This window comes from Heliangelus exortis, unplaced genomic scaffold, assembly GCF_036169615.1.
Source record: "Heliangelus exortis unplaced genomic scaffold, bHelExo1.hap1 Scaffold_135, whole genome shotgun sequence".
Taxonomy (NCBI): domain Eukaryota; kingdom Metazoa; phylum Chordata; class Aves; order Apodiformes; family Trochilidae; genus Heliangelus; species Heliangelus exortis.
The window spans coordinates 621,178-638,745 of record NW_027285952.1 but is presented as its reverse complement, the minus strand read 5'-3'; the positions used below and the strand labels follow the sequence as shown (position 1 = coordinate 638,745).

General features: G+C 45.3%; 2 protein-coding genes across 2 annotated transcripts in view; both read right to left on the bottom strand.

The window, feature by feature from the left end:
- Positions 1–17,568, bottom strand: part of LOC139790750 (ankyrin repeat domain-containing protein 26-like) — a 678,272-nt gene that overhangs the window by 101,992 nt on the left and 558,712 nt on the right. Inside the window, exons 28-29 of the mRNA XM_071732606.1 lie at positions 11,300–11,364; positions 10,813–10,954 (exon numbers count right to left, since the gene is read on the bottom strand). Coding sequence (XP_071588707.1) covers positions 10,813–10,954; positions 11,300–11,364 — 207 coding nt within the window. The remainder of the gene's footprint in view (positions 1–10,812; positions 10,955–11,299; positions 11,365–17,568) is intronic.
- Positions 12,645–16,044, bottom strand: LOC139790746 (ankyrin repeat domain-containing protein 7-like). Its single transcript, XM_071732601.1, has 8 exons — positions 16,008–16,044; positions 15,574–15,747; positions 15,354–15,460; positions 14,805–14,942; positions 14,108–14,337; positions 13,116–13,149; positions 12,967–13,036; positions 12,645–12,710 (listed from the first exon to the last, which is right to left on the bottom strand). Exons 1-8 carry the CDS (start codon positions 16,011–16,013, stop codon positions 12,645–12,647), a joined length of 825 nt encoding a protein of 274 aa, XP_071588702.1. The 5' UTR covers positions 16,014–16,044.

Here is a 17,568-nt window from a genome sequence, read left to right as displayed (position 1 = left end):
TCCTCAAAGCAATCTTTGGGGTTTTTTTTTAGGAGAACCCTGGGGATTCTTCAGAGGACTGCAGGATGCTCTTTTTAATGTGTTGCCAAAGCGCTTCAGGAGAGGGATCTATGGGATGATTTAAAAGTCCAGCTTGAAGGTTTACCTGGAGGCTGTTTCTCACTCTACCTTTTGGAAGACAGGGAAATTTTAGAGCTTCTCTTCTTTGTCAACAGTTCCGGGAGCTCTTGGGTGAGATTCCAATCTTTGGTTTTCTTTGAGGAGAACCCTGGGGATTCGCTTCGGGAGAGGGATCTATGGGATGATCTAAAAGTCCAGCTTGAAGGTTTACCTGGAAGCTGTTTCTCACTGTACCTTTTGAAGATGGTTCACTTTGAGCCTCCTCCCTGGGATGCCACCCCTCTTAGGTCTGGGCTTCAAGCAGAGGGTAAGTTTGCATGGCACAAGGCAGTGGTCTGTAGAACATTCTGCACCAGGCATCGCTCAGCTATGACGGACATCGCCAACATTTCTCTGGCACACTAAGACACAGTCAGTGAGGTGCCAGTGCTTGGATCCAGGATGCTTCCAGGTTGTTGGAAGAGAGTTTTGGGGATGGTGAGGTTCTGCTCAGCACAAAACTTCCCTGCAGGAACTTTCTGGGGGAGGCAGTGCAGGGTTGGTGTAGAATTTGACTTTTGACTTGGTCAGCTTGGAGGGTTGCAGCATAAATCCTGAGGAGAAGAACATGGGGCTTGTTGTGGAGTGGGAGGTGTAAGGAAATAACGTGATCAGTGACCCAACAGCAAATTTTTAAGTTTGGAGGCTTGGAATAGCTGTGAATAAAAGCATAATCCTCATCTATCAGCCCATCAGAGTCTTTCTGGGAAATATCAGCACTGCAATGAAGGAGAACTTTGATCAAATGAAGATTCCCACCAACTGGACTTAGATTCCTGTTCAGTGCCAAACTCTTTGCCAGGATGTCCCAGGTGAGTTGAAAGCTGAGCTGGACTTGGACCCAGAATTCTGCTCTCCAAGCTGCTTGTGACTGAAATGCTTCTTCTGATGCCCTTCTCATGGAGTGCAGTGTTGGCTTTTGGTAGTTCATCATCAGCTCTGAAAAAATTCAGACACATCCCAAGAATTATCTCTGGCAGGAACACTTTGGCAGAGTTACTCATAGTCTCTGATTATTTGTTGAGTTCTGAAAAAAGGATTAGGAGTGACCCAACCCAGAATTTGACCTGAGGGGTTTTGGAGAGCTTATATATTAGCAATCAAACCAAGGACTTGGGACTTCTCAGCACGAGAGCTTCAAAGCTACCTGTGAATGCTCTGTGCTTCTTCCAAAACACAGAGAAAACCAACTCTGAGCTACCCTCCCTTTCCCATGGGGAGCTGAAACCTCAGACTAACTGATAAAATAGAAGCCAAAAAAAGACATTTTTTTTTTTTCCTTCACAGAATCGAATTCTGTGCTCTGCAGGGCCTCTCCTTATTCAATAAGGGACATGAAATTCATCTTTTTTGCTATACATTCCCTTTGGAAACAGAATCCACGAAGAAAACCCTATTAATTCCATGATCATTGCTGTGACTCTTGGAACACTCAAGAGAAATTAAGAGAGTTCTAATGAAGGCAGAGTGTCTTAAGGAACTTTCCCCACAAATATGCCATCTCAGGCTTACAAACATAATGCTGACCAGGTGTAGAAGAGGAACCCCAGCAGGAAAACACAGGAGGAAAAAAGGAAACTCTTATTACCACTCCAAAAAGCCTGTACCTACCTTTCCAGTTCATTTTGTAACCATCTTCTCTTTGTCACTTCCTCCAGATACAGCTTTTCATATTTTTCCTTTAGAACAACGCTCTTTCTCAGGGTGTATTTGTATTTTTCAGGGTGTTCATCTCCACTTGCTGGTCCACTTTTGTGTTTCTCCTCCCATCCTGCCTGCCTTAGGCTCTTCTTTCAGCTGGCAAGAAAGTTTGTCGAGCTGTAGACAGAAAAAAACACACACAAGAAAAGGAACTCAGCAGAAGCCAAAAGAAGAAAAAATATTGGTAAAGGGCTGGGCACCCGGACTGGATTTATCATCTGCTGACCCAGTATTAAAATCAGAGTGAAACCAGGGGCTTCCTTTTAATCAAGAACACCTATAACATCATTTCTGATAGGATTCCTCAGGTTCCCAGCCCTTCTCCTGCAGTAGGCACCAAACTGGCAGCATTTTCCCCATTTTCCCATTTCCTGGAAAAGCACTGGAAAAGCTCATAGGAAGTCAAACACAGCCAAACCTCCTGGTTTCAGCACAAAAACCACCTCTCATGCTGTAGAGGAATTTTTACAACACACTCAAGCTTCGTTATGGCACTGAGAAACACACCATCTTTTTTTTCCCTCTACACTGAGAAATTTTTAAATATTAGTTCAGAAGATGGCTTTTACTGAAGGACAAAGATGTATTCTCCTCTTTAGGTGAAAGCTGCAGTCTGTTTAAAAAAATGCGCAGGAAATATCAGCCTTTTGTAAGGTCCCAATGGTCACCTACAGCTCTGTCCTTCTCTTCCCCCCTCCAGAAGCAAAATTTTCTGTATCTATTGAACATCAAACCTGATATCCTGTCAGTCATTAAAAGGGGAGGAAACTGGCATGGTGGGCACTTGAAAGAGGCTCTAACAGAAGGAAGAACCTTGATTTATTTGACAGGAAAAGAGACAATGAATGCTTGAGAATAGGAGGTTCCATATAAATAAAAAGATTTTTTTTTTTTTTCCCTGTGAGGGTGACAGAGCACTGGCACAGGCTGGTCCCTTCCAACCCTTAATAATTTTCTGTGATTCTATTTAACTCTGCCTCGATGTAATCACCTTCCCTGTCATCCAAAATAACTCTTTCTCTTGGAAGACAAAAACTCAAGAAACTTTTGGCCTAATCATGAGCCCCTGCCAGGGCAGGGGACTTTTCTTTCATGCTACTCAAACAGTAATAACCACCTCAAAAAGCACTTTTTTGGGTGCCCAGGAGAAGGGAAAGGCTGGGCTGAAGCCAGGGTTTGAAACAAATTCCACTGGGCTGAAACCAGGGTTGAAACAAATTCCACAACATTTTCTGCATCACCTCACAGCGTCCTGCCCAGGGAAGCAATTGGAAAGCGTTAGGAAAGAGTAAGACAGTTTTTCCAGAAGAAAAAACTTTGGGCACACTCATCTACTGCTGCAGCACCATGGAAAGCCAAATCCATTCCAAAACACAGCTCAGAAAAAAAAACAAACAAAAAAATTAACAATGTGAAAAGAAGCCTTGGGAAAGAGTAAGAGTTTTTCCAGGAGAAAAAACACCACCACCACCAAAAAGCCTCACACAAATCAGAGCTCACCTTTGTGTTCATTTTAGCAACTTCATTGGCCATTTCAGAATAAACATCCTTTATTTCTTTCTTCAACTCATGCAGGGACATTCGCTCCCCAAATTCCCTTACCATCTGTTTAATGCTTGAGAAGCTCTCAGACCTACAAAGCACATTTGAGAAGAAAACAATGAAGCAAAGGAACAACAAGCAGCCTTTTTCACATATTGTTGTGTAAACATTACAGAAATTTTGTCTTTAACAGAAATTACTGAGACAAAAATCCAGCATTCCTATGCCACACCTGGAGGCTCCAAATTTCACCTGTGGAAAAATTCAGATTTTCCCTGCAGGGAAACCTCCTTTGGCAGCTCTCATCTCATGGAGAGCAGAGTCTTGCTAGGACTAAGATGAGGATGGAATTTCCTCACCAACTCTTCTGCACACCCAGTTCTACATTCAAATTGAATTCAGCTTGAATTGTACTCAGGGATACGAACATGCCCCACCTCTCAGACTCTTCCTCCACTTCCCTGTTTATTTCCAGCTCTCTGTCCAGATGCACTTGGAGAGGGCAGCTCAGCTCTTCCTTCTCTTTCTTTCTGTCACTCTCAGACTTTCAAAACAGAAAAAGCAGATGGCACACAGGGCACAGGACATGCACCTCATCTTCTCCCCTTAGCAGCTGCTCTACACCTCCACCTCTCAGCCAACTTCCACAGAAAGCCAAGGGACCCGATTCCTGAGAATATTTCATCACATTTCCCACCCAACAAGCCAATAGCTAACAATGGAAAGAGATGCCCCCACCCAAGCAAAGGCAAAGAGGGGATTTTGATTCACATCCTCTCTCCCTCTTGCTCTTCTCTCAGCCAAACTGCTCTAAATTTCTACTTCTATTTTTTCCTTATGCAGAAAAGGAGAAAAGGGAAAGACTGCCCCTTGGAAACTGGCAGCTCTTTCCTTTTTCCCAAGCATTAATTCACTTGCCCCCTTTTCTGCAAGGTTTTTAAGCTCCCACTGCCCTCAAAAACTCCTCAAAACCCTGAGTGCTCTTGGAAAAGAGAACAACCCTCAAAACCAAGACTCTTCACCCCTACCACACCTAGATGCGGAGTGTTGTGATGAGGAGGAGTTACACCATGAGTAATCACTACAAACGAGTTGTAACTTTAAGGTTAAAAAGCACAACTTGGCTTACAGATGCTAAGGGTGGGATTTCACATTTTTTACCTGAGCTGCATAATGGGTGCAAATGTTGTTCCCCAAGGATTCTGTTCCTGTGGGTGAACTTGGGAAGCTTCCTCCTAAACTTGAACTTAGAGAAAGAGTGTTCCCAGAATGTCCCAGACACTGCCCAGCACTGACATCCAGATCTTCACTGATGGAAAGGGAAAGAACAAGCTTCCCACAAAGCTTTCTTTTGGCTTTTCCTTGGTTTTCCTCAACTCTGAAAAAAATCAGAGACGTACCAAGAGTTATCTTTGGGAGTCACTTTGGCCCAGTTACCCTCCCCCCACCCCCCCAGGTCTTTGGTTATTATTCAACTTGTGAAAGTTGAAGGGATTAGGAGTGACCACACCCTGAACAGCTGAGGGTTTTTTTAGGATTTCTCAGCAGTCACATTTCCCACAAGGAGCAGCAACCAACACTTGAGACTTCTCAGCATGAGAGCTTCAAATCTGCGAATGCTCTGTGCTTACACAGCTTTTTCCAAAAGGCAGAGAACACCTGCGCAACAACACCCTTTCCCATGGAAAGTTCAAACCATAAGCCTCAAATGGAAGCCAGAAAAAAAAAATATTCACTTTCTTCCTTCATAGAATTAAATTCTGTTCTCTGTAGGGCACATCCTGATTCAAACAGTACAGGACATAAAATTCATGGTTTGGTTTTTTTTTGCCACTCACTGAATATAAGGAGGAAATTATTAGAGACTGGCAAAAAGGCTGACTGGTAAAGTACAATTAATTAAAAAAAAACCACCAACATTAATTCCACGATTAGTGGTGTTAGTCTTGGAATGCTCAAGAGATATTAAGACAGAGGGAGGGTTAAAGGAACCTTCCTCACAAATATGCCATCTCAGGCTTACAGATGTAATGCTGACCAGATGTAGAAGAGGAACCCTAGCAGGAAAACACAGGAGGAAAAAAGGAAACTCTTGTTACCACTCCAAAAAGCATGTACCTACCTTTCCAGTTCATTTTGTAACCATCTTCTCTTTTTCACTTCCTCCAGATACAGCTTTTCATATTTTTCCTTTAGGACAATGCTCTCTCTCAGGGTGTATTTCTCACTCTCTAATTCCTGTTTCAGGTCTCCCATTCTGCTGAGCAGCAGCTTTCTCTCTGCTTCGTGGTCGTGGGCTCTGATTTCTTCCATTCTGTCCTGGGAAGCTGCCTGCTCCTGAAGCAGGTAGCACACTTTTACCCACCACAAATTAAAAAGGGAACCTTTTTTTTTTCAACCTGCCCAATGTCGGGGGCACAGATTTACTCCTTGAGGCACTTGTGCATCCTCCAGCAACCAAGGGAGAACCCAGGAGCTACCACGGGGAAGAATTCTTCTTATTTAGAAAGAATCCCTCCCTCTCAGCACTTATTTATCCAAGCTGCTAAGGAAGGAACACTGTGGGACAGAACAGGATAGAGAAAAAGCTTCCTCAAAGAAGGAATTCCCCCACTCACCCTGCCACTTTGCTCTAGGGAAAGAATAACACAGAGAACACTTTCAGAAGCCCCTCTGCTCCTGGCCAGGATTTCAGAATCCCACAATTTGGAGAAGAGCTCTGAGATCACCGAGTCCAAACATCAACCCAGAAAAAAAATAAAAATATTCCAAAGGCCCCACAGCAATTGGGAAAAAGACAGCAGTTTATGAGCAGCTTACCAGGGGTGAGCCTTGCAGAAGGGTTTCAATTGTACTGTTTTGCTGCACAACTGTGGCTTGCAGTCGGGCATTTTTAGCTTCAAGGCTTAAACAGAAACACAGTTCTTATTACAAGGAACCACCAGAGCACCAATTCTTAAAGAACAGCAGGCAAAGCACAAACAGAAGCATCTTCACCACCCCAGACAGCAGCAGACACCTTGGTCCCCTGTGCCACTCTCTTACCACTGTATCCGTCCCTCCAGGTGTTTCATTGCAATAGTTCTCCCAGAAGATGCCAACAGGAGGTCTTCCAGTCTCTGGAAACAATCTCTTTTTTCTCTTTCCTTATTTTCCAGAGCAATCTTCAAGTCACAAATTGAATGCTCATGCTGAAGATGTTCTTCCAACTCCTGCAGCTGTAAAAGAACAGCAAGATTCCACAGCACTCACCTGAGTTTTTATGCTGAAGAGCTCAGGGAATGCCTCTGTCTGCACATACCCACTACCCAAAGAGCTGTCAGTACATTTCATACCTTCCCTCCTCCTAGGAAATGAACACAAACCATGTAACTTTACACAATCTTCTCCACTGTAAGAACTGACACTTACCCTCCCACTCCTTTCAGGCACTCTCTGGATCCCTTCGCTTGCTCCCCCCCTTGAAAATAGCAATTAAAAAGTTCATCCTTCTCCTAAAGGGACGTCACATCCCCCTTGTATATCTATGGATATACCTATATTCATGCAGGGAAAGTTCCAGAAGCAATCAGAATTGGCAGCATGCTGATGGATGGAGTTAAACCCAGTGGTGGTCCCCAGGGCTCTGCACCAGTTCTCTTCAACATCTTTATCAGTGGATGAGGGGATTAGGTGCAAATGACACCAAATTGGGTGAGAGGCTTGATCTGATGAGAGCCGGGAAGCTCTGCTAGAGGGACCTGGGCTGTAGGAGATTCAACAAGGGGCAGGAGAAATATTTTCCCCAAAAGAGTTGTCAGGCACTGGAACCAGCGGCTGAGTCACAATCTCTACGGAGACTTCAAAGATGTGGGGATGTGGTGCTGAGGGACAGGACTGGGCTTAGCAGGACTGGGGGAACACTTGGACCTCATTTTAAAGATCTTTTCTAACCAAAAGAGTTCTTTGTTACAAGTAAGGGAAGCACAGTGAGCAGCAAGAAGCCCAAATGCAGCATTACTGCAGACATTGTTTCTATATAAATGCAGACATTGTTTCTATAGTAATGCAGACATTGTTTCTATAGAAACGCAGTCCGTTATTTCTACTGTCCTTCAGAAATCAGATAAAACTTTCTGGGCCAAACCACATGGAATAAGTGACAGACACCTCAGTCTCTTTTGCAGAGCACTTTACCACATACAAACCTTGGACTGTGTCAAAGACAAAGATACCAAGTGTCCTGGTTTGGGCCAGGATAAAGGGGATTTTTTGTCTTGTACTTTTGCTTTCAGTTCAGTCTCTTGTAAGTAGTTACACTTGCTGAAATTAACAGCAAGTTTCTCAGACAGTGTCTGCTTCTGGGACTGATAACACTTGATTTTTATAGTTAAAGCAGAACCAACGCCACTGCTCAGCTCTGAGGAACGTTTTACCCTCCAAGAGGAATAAAGAGGTCCCACCTTCAGCCCTCCTTTGGGGAGGAACAGACAAGACAGATGCCAGAACTGACCAAACAGAGGATTCCATCCCATACACCTCATACTCAGGGTAAATTTGAGGGATCACGAGGGCCAAGCCAGCTTCCTGCCCTTCCTGCCTTTCCTGCTTCCCCTTGTTCACCCGTCCCTGTTTCCTTCAGCATCCTGGGAGGATTCCATCTGTTCCTCTGCTTGTGGTCCTGCTCCGTGCCAGCCTGAATCTCTGTGTTCCTGCCTCCAGCTCCCAAGCACTGCTGAGTCCAGGAGTCCAGGCTGGACTTTCCCAGGGCTGCCCTGCAGCCTCAGTGGTGACGTGAGAGTTATTGGGGCAGAGGGGGTGAAGGAACGTGGTATCAATTTTCCTGTCTATTTGTATATATTTTGTAATTTTTCCTCTTTATCATTACTGTTTCATTAAAGCTGTGTAGTTTAGTTCCCAACCCATCAGTCTCTCTCCCTTATTCTCTCTCCTTTCTTTATAAAGGAGGGGAGGGAGGATTAATAGTGAGCATCTGTGATTTCAGTTTAATTGCTGGGCCAGTGTTAAACCCTGACACTACGTTTGTAAAAAGCTGTGATTCCTCCACACATCATCCCCCCCCTAGCACTAGGAAGTTTATTCTAGATTCTAAACTTTCTGTACCTTGGATTTATTTTCTGCCAATTCCTTCTTCAAGCCCAGCATGGCCTCCTCCAGGTTCCTTCTGTAGCACGTGGCGACATCAAGCGAAGCTTCTACCATGGAGAGCTTTTTCAGAGCATCAGCAAGCTCCTGTTGCAGTACTCTGATCTTGCACTAATGAATATGAGCATGAGGAAAATTATAAGACCATTAATTCTGTCTTTAATTTGTTGATTTATACAATTAGACCTTGTCTTGAACTCAAAAAGCAGGAAAAATCTGCCTGCTGTCGGTAGCCAAATGCTGAGCACCTCAACTACCAAGAGCTCCTCAGGAGGATTTTAATAAAAAAAAAAAACAACCTCAAGTACTACTCTTCTTGAGCCATACACAAGCATGTGTATGTTAGTTTGGTACTAAGAATACAAAGTGATTCACAGAGTAAAATGACTGACAGCACTGCTGGATTTCTTTCCCCTCTTTCCATCTTAAAGAAATGAAATCATTGCTCTGCCTGAGGCTGTGGAATGCTCTGCAGAAGAGCACGTTTCCTACTTGTTTTTTGCAGAAAAACTTTAACTGAGGTCCTCAAGAGTCTTCTGTGCAGTTCTTGGTCTTTCACAGAGCCACAAAGAACAAAGAAATTTAAATATTGCCACGCACCATAAAATAGAGAAGAGAAAGCTTAGGTTGGTGTCTGAAGTTGACTTTCTAAGGAACAGCCAGGTCCCTTAGAAGCCCCAAAACTCAGAAATTAACCCCAAAATACTGCTAATAGTCTTAAGCACTGCTAATACTGTATACTTCACCTGTGCTTCTACTTTGTCAACCTCACATCTAAAGACCTGTTTCCTTAAGACATTGCAGTTTTCGTATAGCTCCTTGTTTTTCTCTTCCAACAAATAAACTTTCTGCTCAGTATCAGCCTTGAGATTCTTGAAAATGTCATTAAAGAAGTCCTGAGCAACAGTCACTACACTTTCTTGGGTGAGCTGCTGCTTCCTGTCTTCCAGTTGCTGGCGGAGTAAGAGGTTTTCCCTCTGGGCCTGGGCCAATTGCTCCTACGTGGACAGAGTCATAAAACCCCAGAATCATTAAGGTTCGAAAAAACCTCCAGGATCCTCAAGTCCAACCACCCACCACCATGCCCACCAAACCATGCCCCAAATTCCAAGTAATTTGCTCCACTTGAGCTCTTACAGAAAACTCCAGGGGATGCCTGCCTTAATCCCACTGCAAAAAAATTCCTTTTTTCAAACACTTCTTAACATGGCCAAACCCACACATGTTTTGCAGAGGTAGAGAAAGCATCAGAAAGGTGGACAAAATTCAAGGCTTTTTCTCTCAAAAAGAAAAAGCCACGTTTCATCCAACAGATCAGCATGTTACTGAAAATTCTCCCTTTTCACTTGAATATGCATTTTGCAGGGGAAAAGATGCTTTTGACTGTATTGTTTGTTTGCACAGCACAACAGGAAGAACAACGGCAAAAAAACTGAAGGAAACCAGCTGGAAACAAAGCAGCAAAAGAAAAAATATCCAACATCATGACAAGGATTTTACACCATAGGAAGACTGGATCCAGATTCACTTCAGACTCACTCTTCCTCTCCAGGACTCTCCCTTCATTATCCACTTACCGTTTTTTCACCATAGCTTTTAATACAATTTTACAGTTAAGATTCTAATTCAAAAATATTTGGCTTTCCATACCTGCACCACTGAGTTTTCAATGGCATCCTTGATAACTTCTTTTTCAGCTGCTGCTGATATCTGGGAGGTACAGCCAGAGTGCTCACCTACAGTGAAAAACAGATTTTTATAAACAGCATGACTTCATACTACTTATTTACACCTAGAGTGCAACTTTAATGGTTGTGAGAAAAGGCTGAGAACAAAATAAAACACCCTCTAAAATTTGTGAGCTGCTGGAGTCAATCATTTTATCACAATAGCAACTTCACGTGCACCTCTGTGAGTTCCTTTCTTCTGGAGCAACTTTCATTTTAATGGAAAAAAGAAAGATTCTGGATTAAGGGCCAGAAATGCACCACTCCTGTTACTCCGAGGTCCATGATCTCTCACTCAGCCTGTAACGGGGTTTCAGCTTTTCCTGGTGGCAAAGGAACATTTGTAGATAACACCACTGAAGGCACAACAGAGACTGGCATAAATTATCAGTATCAAGATGCTAGGAGGAAGCAAACACTGAGCTCCTATACAAGGAACCTCCACCACTTGGAGAGCAACACCTTTTATATTATAAAACATCATTTAATAATGATAGAGAAAGAATTGCATCACTGTTTCCCAGCTCCTTTCTCTCACCAGTGACGTCTCTTGAAGCTGCCTTGGGGATTTCAGAGTCAACATTAAAAACATGGTGCTTCACAATCCAGGCAGCTGGAGCTTTTTTCTCTTCACTTTTGCCTCCCTCCTCCTGCTTTACTTCCTCTACAGGTGACTCTTCCTAAAAGAGATCAAGGAAAAGAAGATATAAAAGGGGAAGAAGCAAGCATCTTCTTTGCCTTTCAATGACTACTTGAAAAAGGTTTTCTTATGGAAAAGAAAAAAGGGAAAAATTGTTGAGCTTTGATTTACAAGGCCTTCAGCTTTTCCATGGAAATCTGGAGGAGCAGAAAGGAATTCCTCCTGTCCTCAGTCTCAGCCCTGCTCCTGCACAGCCCCTGAGAAGCCCTCCCCCACTTCAGCCCAGCTTCATTCCAATTCCAGCAAGCTCTCAGGTGCTCCTGGATCTCCCTCCTACCCTCCCCAGCCCCCCCATGGCAACCTCCCTGTCCTTCACACAAAGTACCTCAGAATCCCAGGGAGAAGAATCCTCATCTTCCTGTTCCTTTGCTTCCAGGGCTGCTGGGGCACCTACACCCCAGGGAAGAAGAGAGACTTTGCTATCACTTCCCACTGACACAAAGACACAAAACACCCTTTTTATTTCAGGGGATGGACATCTAAATCTCCAGCAGATGAACACAAGGCTCAGGCTGGGTGGCTTCCTAGGCTGCTCAGACCACTTGCAGGGCTCTCCTTTAAGCCACCCCATGAGGTCTAAATCCTGAAGGATGCACTTTTTGGGAAAATGTGGATGCAAACAAAAAGGGGCGAGGAGCTGGAGACCAGAGAGGAAACCCAAGCACCCAGAAGACAGCAACTCCTGGTTCCAGCTGGGCTCTGACTGCTCACATGATGCCAAATCAGCCTCATGGGGAAATTCAGACAGAAAAGCACAAGATTCCCACATCTCAAGACAAGGAACTAAAAGGAGCAAAAGCTGCTGAATCAGGGGAGGTTTAGGTTACACATCAGAAAATTTTTGGCAGCCAGAGGGCAGCTGAGCAGTGGAAGAAGCTCCCCAGGGAAGTGGTGACAGCACCAAACCTGCCAGAGCTCCAGAAGTGTTTTGGATGAAGCTCTCAGGTGTGATTCTGGGGGTGCCCAAAGACAAAGGGACAGGAGTTGGACCTGATGGGTCCCTTCCAACTTCTGATTCTATTTCCTAACTCAGTTCTCTCACCAGTGCTGACTTCTAAAGGTGCCTTGGGGACTTGAAGGCCACCATTGCCAACAGACTTCTTCGCATTCTCAGATGCTGCAGGGCTTTGCAGGTCACCATTGCCTCCCGTCTCCTCCTTCTTCTGCTTTTCTTTCAGGTCTGGTAACTTTTAGGAAAAGAGTTCAACGGAAAGAAGATTTTTAAAAGGGCAGAAGCAAGCATCTTCTTTGCCTTTAAATGACTCCTTGAAAAAGGCTTTTTTATTGAAAAGAAAAAAGGGAAACTTTGCTGAGCTTTCATTTACAAGGCGTTCAGCTTTTCCATGGAAATCTGGAGGAGCAGAAAGGATTTCTTCCTGTCTGCAGTCTCAGCCCTGCTTCTTCACAGCCCCTGAGAAGCCCTTCCCCACTTCAGCCCAGCTTCATTTCAGTTACAGTAAAATTCAGCTATAGTAAAATTCAGCTCTCAAAGTTTCAGAATTCTTACTTGCAAGGAACTCTCAGCATCACCAGACTCACTGCACAAATCAGCCTCTGCATTATCCCTAAATTTCAAACATCACAGCAGAAAAATGCATTATTTCTATTTAAATCAGTGCAGGAAAATGGAATCATCTTAAAACTAAAGATGCTGGCTGGCATCTCCAGCATTAGTGAGTGGGTTGAGCTGCCACACTCAAGTTCCCCATCACTGCAGAATCCCCCTGCAACAGATGCTGATCCAAATGAACAGGAAGAAATAAAATAATGTGACTGTGTACCTATGACTTTTGGCCCCAAACCACAAATCTACTGCTTTCTCTGCCACAGCTACAGGTTTTTCAGCAAAATCTGACAGCAGAAGAAAGGCCAGAGATGGCTTCTAAGAAGAAAAAAATGCTGGCTGGAACTTCTGTTTCTTTCAGTCCCAGAGAAAACTTGCCTTCAAGAGATTTATTTTTCAAGGACACTTCTCCTGTAAATGCACCATACCTTAGGGGTAAAAAGGAGTGAATCTTCAGAATCTTTCCAAGTGATATCATTCATCTCAGTCTCAGAGCTCCTTAAAAAACAAAGCAAAATCAGTGCTGTGTCTCTAAAATCACCCCTCAAGCAAATGGTAGGGGTTTGTAAAGTCTCACCTTATTGAGCCTCCTTCACAAAGGTTTTCTGTGGCTGTTCAAAGATTAAATGACATGCTGACATTAGATTTGAAATGCCAGCAATTAAACAGTACACTTTAAAAACCTCAAAGAACAACAGGTCGCAGTCTAGAGTCTGAGGTGACAAAATTTCATTGATATTAAAAAATGACTTCTTTAGGATCCTTCTAGGGCTCTGTGTTCTCCTAAGCATAGACTGGATTTTAAACACTCACTGAAGGAGCTGGGTGTTTGATCACAAAGCAGTGTAATTTTTTTATTAAAAAAATCACTGAGGGTGGAAAAAAAAAAAGCATCATTTCTGTTGTAAATCAAACTATGTTCCAGAAGAGACAGTACACACAGGCACTGCATTGCTTGTTGCTAACAGTGACTTTTCTGAGACAATTTTTCCTCAAATTTCCAATTTGAGGGATCACGAGGGTCAAACCCCTTCCTGCCTTTCCTGCTTCCCCTCTCCCGGTTTGCTTCAGCATCCTGGGAGGATTCCATCCGTTCCTCTGCCTATGGTCCTGACCCATTCCAGCCTGGATCTGTGTGTTCCTGCCTCCAGCTCCCAACTGCTGCTGAGTCCAGGATTCCAGCCTGGACTTTCCGAGGGCTGCCCCGCAGCCTCGGTGGTGACGGGAGAGTTACTGGGGGAGAGGTGGGAGGAACGTGGTATCAATTTTCCTGTATCTTTGTATATATTTAGTAATTTTTTCTATTTATCATTACTGTTTCATTAAAGCTGTGTAGTTTAGTTTCCACCCCATAACTCCCTTATTCTCTCTCCTTTCTTCATCAGGGAGGGGAATTACTAGTGAGCATCTGTTATTTCAGTTTAATTGCTGGGCCAATGTTAAACCCTGCCAACAAATCACAGGTGCCCTGACAAGGCCAAAAAGTAACAAATCAGCACGTTCCCAAACCACCTCAAGAAAAGGCCACATCACTTTCCTCTTGAGCTCCTCCATAGTTAAGGATCCTACCTCCTCTGTCCACAGCAGGTGCACCCCAAAAAACTGGAGCAGCTCCTGCCTGCTCAGGAGTGATGACTATGCTGGGATCTTCTGTATCACACGCAGGAGCTTCTCCTCTGTTCTCCTGGTCTGGTTTTTCTTTTATCCCTCCAGCAGCTCCTGCCTGTTCGGGAGATCCAAGTGCATCCCCTGCAGGAGCTTCTGCTGTGTCCTCCAGTTTTGCCAGGTACTGACTTACACTGGACAGAGAAAGAGAGGAAATAAAATTGGTAAAAAGAACCACATGCTGGCACAACAGTTAACACCAATTTATTACCACCCCCCTCCCCCCCCTGCAAATATTTATAAAAATTCATAAACTCCTCAGTATTTGTTAGGGGTAATACACACAGAACTCACTCCAGCATTCCCTGCAGTCACATTCGCCCTATAAATGCACATTCCCACCTTCCAAGTAATTAACTCCTGCTCAGAACATTTTTTCAGCCTGCCTTTTAGGCACACATAACCACCTGAGAGAATCTCAGTTCTAACCAAACACCAGGTGACAGAATTGCTCTGGTTACCCCCCCTTCCACCCTCCCAAAGGAAGATAAAAAGGGAATAGGGAAGAGAGACTTTAAGGTGTGAAAATAAGACTGGAAAAGGTTTACTGGAAGAGGAAGAGACCACACCATTTATTCTAATCATAAAGTTCAAAGTTTACCGTAAATGGCCATGAAGATCAGCATAATCCACAGCTATCCTCCCATCTTTGTCTTCATGGGAAATATTGGCACCGTGAGAAAGGAGAACTTTGACCAAATACATCTCCCCAACAGAAGCAGCAATCATGAGTGGGGTTCTGAAAGATTCAAAACATGCAATGCCATGGATCATTTGACACAGACACAGTCATTATTTTCATTCCTGCTTGCTCTCAGAAGTATTTTCTCCATTCCTTTACAATGAACACATTTGGATAAACACTCAAGGAGCAAACCAAAGTCTTTGCTTTCCTGGACCCCCCTCCTCCTTCCTGGACCCCCTCCTCCTTCTGGGCCCCCTCCTCCTTCCTGGACCCCCCTCCTTATCCTGGATCCCCTCCTTCTTCCTGGACCCCCTCCTATTCCTGGATACCCTCTTATTACTGGACCCCCTCTTATTCATGGATCCCCTCCTCCTTCTGGATCCCCTTCTCTTCCTGGATCCCCTCCTCCTCCTGGACCCCCTCCTTCTTCCAGCCCCCCCTCCTTCTCCTGGATAAACCCCTTACCTTTCATGCTCATCTCGAGCATGCACATCAGCTCCTGCTTTCAGGAGATCTTCTAATATCACCTCATGTTTTTCAGTGATAGCAAGAGTTAGTGGGGTACAGCCCTTCTGAAAAGTCAGAGAAATGCATCATGTAAATAATCAAAGTAAAAAAAAAATAATCTGTAAAAATTTTGATGCAACGTTCTGAAAGGACTTCTTGAAGAAATAGAAACATTTACCTTATTCTTGGCATCCAGTTTGGCACCATGCTTGATTAACTGCCTCACGAGGTTTTTATGATGAGCCAGGATGGCCAACTGGAGGGCAGTGTTGCCATCGATGTCTGCAAGATTTGGGTCAGCACCCTGCTCTAGCAGAAAAGTCACGCAGTCTTGTTCTCTGAGCTGTACTGCCTGGGAATAACACACACAAAAAAAAAAAAAAAAAAAAAAAAGACTTCCAGAATTCACATTTCACTCCATCACAGCTCGCCCAGCTTCTGACCACTGGGAAAGAAGAGCACCTGCAAAGATGATCTGACAGGTGCCTGTTCCACTCCAAATCCAACAGGCGTGTTTCCGCACAGCTCTGCGTACAGAGTCCTGCCAGACACCTCTCCTTTCATGCACAGTCGATAAGCCCCTCTTCCAAGAGCAGAACTTCTCCCACTCACCTTCATCAGGGGTGTTCTCCCAAAATTATCAACAGCATCCAACTGGCTGCCGTGCTCTACAAGGAATCTGGCAACCTCTGTGTGGCCGTTTGCACACGCCAGATGGAGAGGTGTCCTGAGAATTAAACATGTGAGCTTAACGCAAAAGAACCAAAGCTGTGGCACCACCCATCCCAGGGCAGGAGAGACCTGGGGATGCCTGAGAACCCTGCAGGGAGAGCAGGGCCAAGCAGCAGCCCAGCACCTCCAGGAGCACTGGTGCCCACCCAGCAGCTCCCAGCACTGGAAAGCTCTCGAGTTCCCCCTCCCAGCTGACAGGGCACATCTTGCTTTGCAAGCAATCAGCTCCAAGGGGATCCCACACAAACCCTGCAGGGAGGATGCTCCCGCACGCCACCCGAGGTGTCCCAGCAGTGGCCCACAGCCCCTCACCGATTCTCCCTGTCGCGGCAGTCAATGCCCCAAATCTTGATCCACGAGTGCCAGAACCTCAGCCAGGACAGGTGGCCGTGGGCAGCAGCATGGTGCAGCCTCTTCAGATCTTTCTCCTCAATCTCAGGGCCGCTGGTGCTGGCAGCAGCAGCACGGGGCCACACAGGATTGTAACTGGGCAGCACAGTACTGTAGCGACGATGACTCTTCCTCCTGAAGAGCCCCATCCCGGGAGCCCTGCGGGGTGCGGGGCACAGCTCTGCGGGAGCAGCAGGAGGCAGCCGGCAGAGCCGGAGGGGTGGAGGTTAATGACAGGGGAAGGGCAAAGGCAGGGACAGGGGAGGGAAGAGACAGACGAGGACGAGGTGGATGCAAGGGGAAAGGCAGGGACGAGGCAGGAGATAGGAGCAAACCAACAGCAAGGACCAGGAGCAGCCGGAGAGACACAGCCCAGCGCAGCTCAGCACAGGAGCCACAACGGCAGAGTCGCCCCTAACGGCAGTCGCCAGGGGCAACGGTGGGCGGGGCCGAACCACCTGCCGGGGGGAAGGGGGGGGGGGGGGGGGGCAGGAAGGGGCTGAACCAATTCACAGGGCGGGGGGAGGGGACTGAAAGGAAAGGAAAAGGCTCCTTTAATCCTTAAACCTTGCATTGGTTTAAGCCTCAGCATTCATTCATTGCCACTACAGGTGACAATGGTCCCTTAAGTATCTGAGAGAAGCTGAGAAGCTCTCCCCCACCTCTATGAGTCATACAAAGTGGAAAATTCTCCCCCTGAGGAGAGGCTTTTTTATAACCAATTAAAAGGAGGAGCTAGAGAGGGTAAAAAATCATGCTTTTTTTGTGGCTGGTGCCCAGCTGGCTGTACTGAGGATTCTCAGGGCTATGCAGTTGCGCTCTTTTTATTGGTGTGTGGTGGCTTTTGGTATCAAACCCTGTGCTGAGAGCTGCAAGCTCTTTGTCACCAGCTTATCCCATCTTTTCACAACCACTTCTTGTCTCTCACCACATGTTTAAATGGCAAACTAGCTTGTTCTGACTGCACAGAGCTCACTGCAAAAGTTCCACTGCCATTGCACAAGTACAGGTTGTTTCCTTAGACAAGTCTAACCCATAACTAGAGGGAAAT